The sequence below is a fragment of the Chaetodon auriga genome, chromosome 10 (assembly GCF_051107435.1).
Source record: "Chaetodon auriga isolate fChaAug3 chromosome 10, fChaAug3.hap1, whole genome shotgun sequence".
Lineage (NCBI taxonomy): Eukaryota > Metazoa > Chordata > Actinopteri > Chaetodontiformes > Chaetodontidae > Chaetodon > Chaetodon auriga.
This window is the reverse complement of record NC_135083.1, coordinates 25,215,001-25,225,749: the sequence shown is the minus strand read 5'-3', so window position 1 is coordinate 25,225,749 and position 10,749 is coordinate 25,215,001. Positions and strand designations below refer to the sequence as shown.

Genomic DNA, 10,749 nt, shown 5'->3' with positions numbered 1-10,749 from the left:
TCGATGGACCCAGTCAGGCCTTGATGGCAACATCAGATGTTCATTCTGCCCATCACTTTGGTCAGGAATGAAATATCTCAATGAATACTGGATGGATTGTCACCACCAGCAGGTCACAGTTTTCAATTATCTAACAAAATATTTCCACATGTACAGAATGAAATGTCTCAACAGCTATGACATGGACTCCCATTACATTTTGTTCAGACACTCATGTCCCCTTCAGGATGCATTGTAGTAACTTTGGAGATCACCTTCTCAATGTTTAGATTTCTCCAATACTTTGGTTTTTGACCAAATGTCTCCAAAATTAATGACATTCTCCTCAGCTGTACTTTGAGCTTTGCTAACTGGCTACAGCAAGATGGGGAACCTAGCAAACAGCCTTTAGATCAGAGTGCAACTGTGTGTAGGTGCATCCTCGCAGAGCCTGGCTGCAGACAGCCTTGTTTTGAGGTAGCTTATGACTGGAGTGGAATAAACAACAACAGCTTCTCAGTGGAGCAAATGTTTCTGTGGGTTTAGACTCTGCTGTTCACTCGTGGTTTCTAGCATCCTCCCTTTTTCTTTATAGTTTACAAATTCATAATGGCAGGGTCTGGGCCCGCTTCTTTTGTCTTTCTTTGGATATGGACTTAAATTTACACAGAAACCAACTTCACTTCTCCATTTGCTGCTTCTCCCAACAGCTAACCGATATGCATGCATGACCATGTATCATGGCTGCATGTCACACTAATGAATGTTTACATCAAATGCTGTCAGGCTGAGTGGCCTTTATCTTGAGACCTAGTGAACATTCTTTTCTAGTTAAGTGTTTGCAGCTCATCTTTTCCTTTTTAAGGTTTTTACAGTAATTATGGAGGTTTCTCAGCAGCTTTTCTAAACCATCTGTGTACATAGGCCGCATGAGAGGGTGAAACAACAAGAATGTTTAGTGTTGTTTTGATGCGTTGAAAAATGGAGTCTGCACTGCACTCAAACAACGCCACTTTGTTTTAGCCGACATTACACATTTAATGTAGTTTTCTTTGTTGGTTGGTCTTTGTCTTAGTGTATTCAGCTGCTTTTATTTGCTGTTTATATTGTCTGAATGCTACAATTTGGGATTCAAGCCTGTGATACTGAAACCAACTTGTTTTGAGTTTTTTTTTTCTTTTGTCTTTTCAGCCCATAAATACTCTGAGCCTCAGAGCCAGCGAGTCTCACAGCAGTCATAATTGAATGTTCGAAATCTCCCCAATCGCAATAAAAATGAAACACGTGCCAAATGAATGAACAAATACACTCTTATGCTTTGAAATAATAAATCCTGAGCTGTCTGGTCTTGAGTCACTTTTTCAGAGTATTAATATTAGCTGCATGTATTGATTTATGTCAGTAATAAAAAAAAAAAACATCCTAAATCAGTTTGCACGAGGACCAAGTCCTCACCCATGTGATGCACAGACTGGAGAGTGTCTGATTTTGAAATCCTGAAAGCTGAACATGAAATATTCTACAAATATTCTAGTTGATATTTCAATGTACTGAACTAGTTTTCATTAGTGAGATGACAGGAAAAAAACCACTCTATCTGCAAGAGTATATTGTTTACAGCTGAAATAGGAAACTGGGCCATTCAATCTGGACAAACAACTTTATTTCTGGTAATGCATCTATACACTGTACATTCAGTCACTGTAGTATATAAGCATAGCTATTTTCAAACATAATCTCATAAAGTCCTTTACTTTACAATATAGTCCGTGTCGTGAGAGAAGGATAAGGGTGTTGGAGGAGGGATGAGGAAAAAGGCGTGAAAAGATGAGGAAAAACAAGGGAGATAGATGAATACGCCAAGCTTTTTTCATACTGTATATGTGGCATTAATAAATGGGAAAGCTTACATTTACCTCTTACATAAAAATATTTCTAGAATTGTAAGGTTTATATAGTATTAGCAGCAGCACAGGGCTAAAAAGATACATGAGGATGAGGGGGAACAATCTGCAAGTTGGCGTAGTCGTGTGTGTGTGTGTATGTGTGTGTGTGCGTGCGTGTGTGTAACCCATACTGTAGGTCTGCTATCTGATACTGAACACACTGTTAAAAATATATATGAACTGGTGAAAAAAGTCATTCAATATAAAGACTACAGTAAAAAAAAAAGAAAAGAAAAGAAATGGATTAACATGTTTATGAAGGGAATATTCTCTTACGCACTGCATTAACTGTTTTTGAAACATATCAGTTAAAACACAAATTCATAAAAACAAAAACAAGACAGCTATTGTAAGAAAAGATTTCTTCTTGAAAAAGGAAACACCATGTACATATATTATACAATATCGTAAATGAAAAAAATATTTACATTTGTAAATTCTTATTCAAATCTTCACACTGGCTAGTATTTGTCTATTAATATGGACTGTTATTGCTGCTTTACTGTCCATTATTTAGCAAAATGATTCTCCTTTAGAAAACAAGACTTCGTTAAACTGCTTTTTTCATTTTGTGTGGGAGAGTGAAGAGCCAATGTTGTTATTGTCTCCGTTATTTTGTAGAAAACCATGAATAAAGTAAACTACACATAGGCTATCAACTCTTTTGAGTGTAAAAACAACTACAAAATGTACCAATTTTAGGTCTGCTAAAGTGGCAGACGCAGTGTTGTTCTCTGAGCAACATCTGTGATGTTAGATAAGAAAAGGGCTTTTAACATGATGCCCTCGTAATTACCCTCGACATGTCTGCCTCAGGACAAGTCAACAAACTGGGAATAAACACTTAAGTCTTTATATACAACTCAAAGTAACAATTCACTGAAGAAAGTGGCTTTTCAATGTCTTCTATAAAAATTGTTTGGACATGCATATCATTGATTTCAAATGAAGAAAAATGCACTCATTCAGAAAAAAAGCTTTAAGCGTCTGGCATTTGTTCAATTGTTCTCTGCATTGAAAAAAAGAGTTTGTAAACGGTTTGGTTTTAGGAAGACTGATATTTTTAACAGAGCTGCTGAGCGAGGGAGGGGCTTTTAATTTGTAACCTGCAAACAGGAAGTTGATGAGAGGCCCAGCCCCAACAGCTTCATCATCAGTTTTCCTACTCTGGAAACCTTTTGCCTTCGTTCAGGCACTTGAGGTTGTCCAGCATTGCATTTAAAAAATGTTCTTTTTTTGTTGTCTCTTGTTTTTTGCAAGTGTGAAGTTTTTTTCTTAAGAACTATATACGGTGTGTGTTGCTTTTTTTTTAATTACTTTTCCTCTTCTAAATAAGACAAATTGCTTTATATTGCATAACACAATAAAACCCTTACATGTACAGTATCAATGCCCAATAACTGACTATATGTATGGCAAACTTCATGTATCTCAAATTTCATGCATAAAGAAAATGAGTTTTCTATTGAAAAAAGTGAACATAACAAACAAGCAATAAAATATCTCCACGTTTAAAACAACATCAACAACCAAAGGAAAAATAGCATTAACACAATGTACATTCTGATTGCATTGTACCCACTATGTGATGGCAGAGTCGTGGCCTCTGCCTTTGGAATAAAATCAGATTTTATTCTTCGAACATGTGACTGTTTGTTCAGGCTCCTATAACACGTCACCTTACTGACGCAAGTAACCAAGTTTTAACCAAGTTTTGTCAAATCCATTATGAGTTGTGACCAGGTACTCAAGTGACATCTGTGTCAATTATATTACAAAAATGGGAGAAAGCATTGCCCGAAACTTTCCAACAATCCCAGACTGCATCAGCAAGCGACAGGTGGAGCCTTTTTCTTTCCGTTTATTTACAATACTTTGCCTGAAGAAAACAGAACAACTGTGTTTTTCTGATGCATATAATCAACAAAATGCTTACTGGATTTATATGGTAGCAGTTATGTATAAGATGATGTTTTCAAAGTAAGACTGAAGACAATAATGGGAGTACAATGCATTATAACAGTATTTTGTTATGACAAAGTGCGATTCATTATTGTAAAGTTAAAAAAAACAACATATATTTATATTTACATACTTTAATTTAATTAAAATGAACATTTTGCGGTTCTTGCCAAGGTCGCCCCCTTCAGCCCACTATGATTTCATACATGATGGTTCTGATGTCAACTGGAGTAAAAACATGCTGGCTTTCATCACTCAAACATGACAAGATGAGAAAAACAAGGCCACACTCACGTCTGGAGTATTTTATCTTTAGAAGACAAAGACTTCAGGGTTTTGACCCAAATGCTTAAAATAACATATGGCAACCAGTGTTCGTGTGTGCGTGTGTAATTGTGTGTGAGCAACGTTGAGATGGTGACTGTTGGATATTGTTAATGATCATCCAAACAAGTGCTCACTGAAAAGGTGACTTCAACACAGCACGTTTTTATTTCCAATTCCCAGTCCAGGATTTGATGCAAAGAGCAAAATATCAACCCAAAGCCCACCCACTGTTCAGAGAAACAACTGATTTTATAAAACAACAATGAGAAGAAAAGACAGATCGCTTGAGCTTCAAACTCCATGCTTTTCCCTCAGTGGACTGTAATGGCTTCCTGAAAGACCGACAAAGCCACGGTGGCACTGTGGAAGGTTCATTTGCTTGTTTTGTTCATCTTCTACTTTATTTGTATCTTTTTATATTTTTTAATTCCAATAGCACAGAGAAACAAAGAAACTTTTTCTTTTTCTTTCTTTTTTCTTTACATATCGCTATATAGTCTCTTAAATAGCTTATAATGTGTTCAAAATCCTCCATCTTTGTCATGGCGAGGGATGGTGGTGGAGACATTTTGGGGGTTAGATGTGAGCCCTGTCCTGGTCACACTGCTGTAACACCTCTCCACAGCTGTGTAACTCATATAATATGACCATCTTTCAGCATTCGTTTTCACAGACGTCCGTCCAAAAGTCTCATTCGATCTTCTTGTCAGAGAAAATATAGGCACAAACACATTTTGTGCTCTGCATCTGTTTTTCTTTCATTCCTGTGATCCAGTTCAGAGTTCTGTGAGTCTGGAAGGTGCAAGTCAGTGCTTGATTAAGAAAGATGTGTTTCCTTGTTGCAGCATCGTACTTTGCTGTTTCCAGTCATTCTCCACTCACTATACCACTCACTTGACTTTTTCATGGGCATGGACAAGGACACAGGTCCTCTTTTCTTCTCTCTGTCTCTGGTCAGAGGGCAAGTCTTTTATTTTTGTGTTCTGGGGGGAGAATGTGACGGACTGTGGCGCAATGTGGCCAGCCCAAGACACCTGGGGGTGTTTATGGTCTGAGTTGGGCAGAAGATGTTGGGGATCATGGTGATGGGGGAATCGTTGGGCGGTGAGGTTGGCTGCTGGGTTAGTTGTCAGCTGATGTGTCTTTGAGCGTCCCCTCTTTGTCACTGCTGGATTTGGGCCAGAGTTGCTGCTGTAGCTCTTTCACCACTCTCTCCAGGTGCTCCCTGGCCTCCCGCTCCTGCAGAAGGTCAGCTCGGAGCTGCTCACGGTCGGCCTCGGCGTGCTGCAACTTCATCTGGAGGTCCTCAATCTGGAAAACATAGGACTCCATTGAAATCACACAACAGAAACACATCTACGGGACAGTTTGGAGCGTAGTGATCCAACCTTTGACCTTATTTTAAACAACTTAGCTGTTTATACAGACTGTTCATTGGACCTGTTTCATTCATACTGTATGCTTCTTTTACATGCTATAGAGCAGGGCCTCTCAAACACCTCTGTGGGTCACATCTGGCCTGTAGAATATGAATGAATTCAGAAAATGTGTGCACCTAATGATACTCACCAGTTGAAAAGGCCCAGTTCTTCCTGAGTGTAATCATTTATTAGCTTGCCAACCCCTAGCAATGAGTCAAAATGTCCATAATTTATAGTTTGCTGACTCTGCAGAAACTGATTATTCCTGATCTCCATCCTCTCTACTCCATGGACCCACCATCAAGCTGTTCCACTCATTCTCTGGAGCTGACAGAAGCACTGGCCGGATACAAGAGGTAAGTCCAGCGTTGTTGGAGAAGTTTCCAACTAGTGTAAATATAGTTGTAAGAAAATGTCTGAGCAAGAAATAAATATGGACTAACTGTCTGAGCCTTGTCTACCTTGGTTTCATGCAGGATGCATTTTGTGTTGCTCACACACACACACACACAGATTCCTTCATCTGCTTTTATTTTTTTTGTTCTCAGTCCAAGACCAAAATAAAGGAAGTGACTGTAATTAATTGATTAAATGGTCACCCTATTCTTGACATCAGTGTGTCAGGGTTCCAACTGCAGCCCTGATGCATAACGTACCGCTACCAACTGACTTGTAAGTACTGTCACTTCCATTCCAGGAATTCCACAGCTACAATGAAACCCAGTGTTTGTAGTTTATTACTTTCCGAACAATTTGATTACAATGGTTTGATCAGAATATGATCACTAAACTAAAAATTCAAGCTTCTTAATTTGAACACATTTTACTTAACTTGGGTCAATGCAATTCTGTAAAAAAATGTACATATGCAATAGAATTTTGTAGATTTTATCTTAAATTTGAAGACAAAGTCTCTTGTATCAAGCTGATGTCTTGAAACAGGTGACCTTTTCAGCAAAACCATTTTTGAGAGCATGAAGATAATGCTGAAAGCTTTTGAAAGTCTGCCATTTTTCCTGTCCTAAGCCCAAGCTGCAGCAACACACACGTCTAAACCATCTTAATGACAGCTTTCCAAAGACGACTGCAGTCTCTGCAGGGAGACGCAGCTGGAAAGCATAACCTCCCTCTTGTTTTGTCTAATCTGCATTTCCCATGGTGCCTGAGGGAAGTCGACGTCTCTTCCTGTTTCCTTTCAGGAGACTTATCATATGTCTGTGCACTTGAGGCTACACCCATGTATTTTTGACTGGGAATGAGGAAATGTGGGTTTTTTTGTTGCCTATTCCTCTGCTGACCTTGAGAATACTTGAGACAGAGCAACCCTGCAACACTGCAATTACTCTGAGGGTGTTGACATAATGGTCTAGACTTTTTGCATCATATTGGACTGTTAATGTCTGCCTACATACACAGCCTTATTTGGCTATTTTTTTTTACCCATGTCTCATGTTTCTCAAATGTGTTATCAAGAGATTGTTTAAATTTCTTCTCATTTTACGAAATTTTAAGTCCAAAATATGACTAATTGACTGCTTCTTGAAATGTAGCTCGAACCTTTCACAAACTAAATTCACATGTGTGCTAACTGACCTGTGCAGAGTATTTTGCACGAAGACGTCCGGCCTCACAGCCTTTATCACAGACCCTCAGTTGTCGGGCCTGCTCCAGCTCCCGCTTCAAACGGATCCGCGACTCGTTTGCTTCCTTCATCTTCTTCTCGCTTTCAGCTCGCAGACGCTCAATTTCCTTCCTCAAGTTTCGCTTTGCCTCAGTCGCCTCCCGCAACTTCTCCTTCTTGGCTACTCGCAAAAACTCCAACTCCTGTGGAAGAGATGGTAGGAGTTAGCATCAAAGACAGATACTGTCTATCTGGGTGGCTTTTTACACAATTCAAATCTACTTCAGTGTCCCCTGGTGCTTATGCAACTGCTGTGAATGCCAGTGGATATATCTGTCAAATGGGTGTTTCACTTTGTTTCCGAGCTGTTGACACCTGAGATCAGTGACCTGTTGTAGTAGGCTGCAGTGTTCATGTCAGTGTTTACACTGCACCAAGTCAAGGGTTGGGGCAATGTGTGGGCTGACAGAAATTAGGTTTCCTTCCTCTGAATCTCTGAAAGCGTGTGAGTGTGTGTTGTGGTAACACGCCCATAGCATACTCATGGGAACATAGCAGTTGGGACAAACATGTCCGTCATCAAGCTTTGTTGGGTCCTACAAAAAGAGTGCAAAGAAACAATCACACCCTTTACTCTACAGAGGCTTAACATAAGAACTCTTTCAATGCCATTGGAGTTAGGGTTAGGGTTAGCAACATGGCAGGAATTATGCCAGTGGGTTGTTTTAAAATAAGGCCACTGTTCGTTTAGCTTGTAGGATGGTCGGATTTGTGTTTCCTCTCCACAGCTCCTCTAAACTCTGATGGGAAGTGAAAGTGGAAGGCTGTCACTGGAATTGCTTTTCTTTGCTCAGGATGCATTTTGTGTTACACACCCACACAGACTCCTTCGTCTGCATTTTTTTGTTCTCAGTCCAAGACCAAAAATAAAAATGGAAGTCTGGCCTTTCCCTTTGCAGCAACATCCGCTCTCATTGTTATCACTTGCCAACTCATGCTAAGCTTTGCGAACAGTGATAATGACTTCTAATCCAGTTCTGCATTTTGATGCCTGAGCTCAAGTAATTTCCTCAGTGTGTCAACTTTGAAAAGTCTGATTTCAAAAATGTGGGGGGAAGCTTAAGGTTTGTAGGAGTCATCATGGGCAGCTGGGACGGTGCAATCCCATTCCCTCATCCAACAGCAAAACATCATCATGTTGCATTCAGTTACTTACTTACTATGTAAATATAGCATAGTGTGAAAACAGAGACTCTTAAACACCAGGGTTGTAGATCTAAATACTGATAACTATCCAATGATATCAGGCCATCACTATGGGCAACATTGGGAATATATTCATATGTCATTGTTTGTATAACTCTAATGTGTGCTGCTCAATTGTTTGCCGAACAATCACAGTTTCTTTATTATTACACTGACACATTTGACTGGTTGGTGGCCTTGAATGACAGAGTGGTTTGTTTAGACAAAGCAGGTTACTCCTTTATGTGGCATGATAATTGAAAACACATTCCAAACCCCTTTTAAAATGCTGAAAGCAAAATGCAAATCAAGACCAACCCACGTCAGGACTTGAATCTGTTGAGACAAGTCCCACCAAAGTCTTAACTCAATCAAGGCAAGTCCAAGTCGAGTCATAAGCAAATTTTTAAGTAAATTAAGATAACTCAAAGTCATATCTCATACCAGTTAAAATCTTGAGACATTGCTTGAGCTTTTCTTGAAGGAAAAACTCCACATCAAGTCAGATTACAAGTCAAGATGCCACTCTTTTTGGTCTGTGAATGCACTGAAGTGACATTTTTCTTTCAAACCTGAATAGTATTTTTGTTTATTTTGTTTCGTTTTCTCCCAAAAGCTGAGTCCTTTAAATGCAGGGATTCAGGGGATCCAGGATCCACGAATCAAGTCAAAGTCAAGTTTGTGACTTGATGTGAGTGCAAGTTTCAAAGTCTACAACTCGGTGTGCTCACTTTGGAGGTGTTGGAAGGTATATTTTGTCACTCTTAATGGGGCTGGGCTAGAAGTTTCCCTCAGCTTCCAGTCTGTGTGCTTAGATGGACTAAATACATCTGGGACCAATCTCTGTACTTACAGCACACATATGAAACTGATGTCATGGGAAAAAATGAACAAGCATATTTCTGAGCTTGTCATACTATTCTTACTTTGATATGAATGGAACCCTACCTGCTGGAGGCTGCGTTTGGCCTGCAGGGCAGATCCCAACTTCTCCTCCTGCTTCACTCTCATTTTAACAATCTCATGCAGAAACTTCTCCTTTGACTCTTTGGAGTCCAGTCCACTGTCCAGTGCCTGCCTCAGGCTCTCCAGCTCCGATTCAAGCCCCAGTTCTGGAGGGGTAACAGGGGCTGCGACGGGTGCTGCTGTAGGGGCAGTGCCCTCTGCCAACGTGACAGTGCAGATGGGCCCTTGGGCGCCTGGCGAGCTCAAGTCCTTGGCTGAGCTGCTGGACGAAGTGAAAGATGGTGACGACAGGGAGGACAGGGACGAAGTGACTGTTGGGAGAGACCAGAAACACAGAGGAGGGTGAGGTTTGTGGAAAAGCTGAAATGTTCTGGCGGTGGAAATTCACTGATATCTTTCTAGCTGTCAGAACGCATTTGATCTTGTCAAATCAGGGCAAGCTTTAGCAAGCTAGTTGATCCCCGAAACACACAATCTCCAAACATCTAGTTGCTGGTATCGAGTTCTTTGCTTACATTCATCACGGCTCTCCACTTCGATCTCCACCTCAGAGTCTTTGTCGTCCTGAGGCGGTGGGGGCGGCTTGCTGGCTGCTGAGGACGGAGGACAGGGGGCCTCTGGCACCGGGGGTGGGAGCTCGCCTGTGGCTCTTCTCTTGCGAGGCCTGGAGTTGGCATTGGCGCCCTCACCTGGGGGTTCACCTCCACTTGGGTGAGAGGTGCTGGGTACAGAAGGGGACATAGGACCCATCTTTCCCAGGGGCAGCGGTGTGAGGGCGACATTGGGGGCTACAGCTTTCTCCAGGCTCTTGTAGTTGTAGAAGCTAAAAAGAAACCAAATTTAACTGTGTGTCTGATGATGTTTACATGCGATAACTTAAATGAAGGTTACATAAGAGTTGAATTCTGCATACAAGTAAACACAGCCAGTACCATATTGTATGATCTGTTGTGAACAGCCTAAGCCAACCAGAGCACAGAAACATTCAATAAATTGCCTGCAGCTCTTTTCTCCCACTTTGTGAGAAACTGGGCCAGATCAACTGTGATGTGGTGCAGCCTGCACTGGCATCACCATGCCAAGTGGGTGCCCACAGTAACAGTGTGTGTCATATGTGTGTGAATGGGGGAGTGTGGGAGGCTGTGGTACAGTCAGACTTGACCCTTCTGACACCAGCCCACCCAGACAAGTGAGAGAGCATGCTGGGAGCTCATCAGATCCAGCTGAACAAAATGGCTGTCATCTCTTGCACTAAAAGCTTCACTTACAGCAGAGATATTTC

General features: G+C 40.9%; 1 protein-coding gene across 1 annotated transcript in view; it reads right to left on the bottom strand.

Moving 5' to 3' along the window:
- Positions 1-1,625: 1,625 nt before the first annotated feature.
- skia (v-ski avian sarcoma viral oncogene homolog a) overlaps positions 1,626-10,749 on the bottom strand; it is a 79,927-nt gene continuing 70,803 nt past the window's right edge. Inside the window, exons 4-7 of the mRNA XM_076741623.1 lie at positions 9,983-10,290; positions 9,450-9,778; positions 7,229-7,459; positions 1,626-5,525 (exon numbers count right to left, since the gene is read on the bottom strand). Coding sequence (XP_076597738.1) covers positions 5,337-5,525; positions 7,229-7,459; positions 9,450-9,778; positions 9,983-10,290 — 1,057 coding nt within the window. The 3' untranslated portion in view covers positions 1,626-5,336. The remainder of the gene's footprint in view (positions 5,526-7,228; positions 7,460-9,449; positions 9,779-9,982; positions 10,291-10,749) is intronic.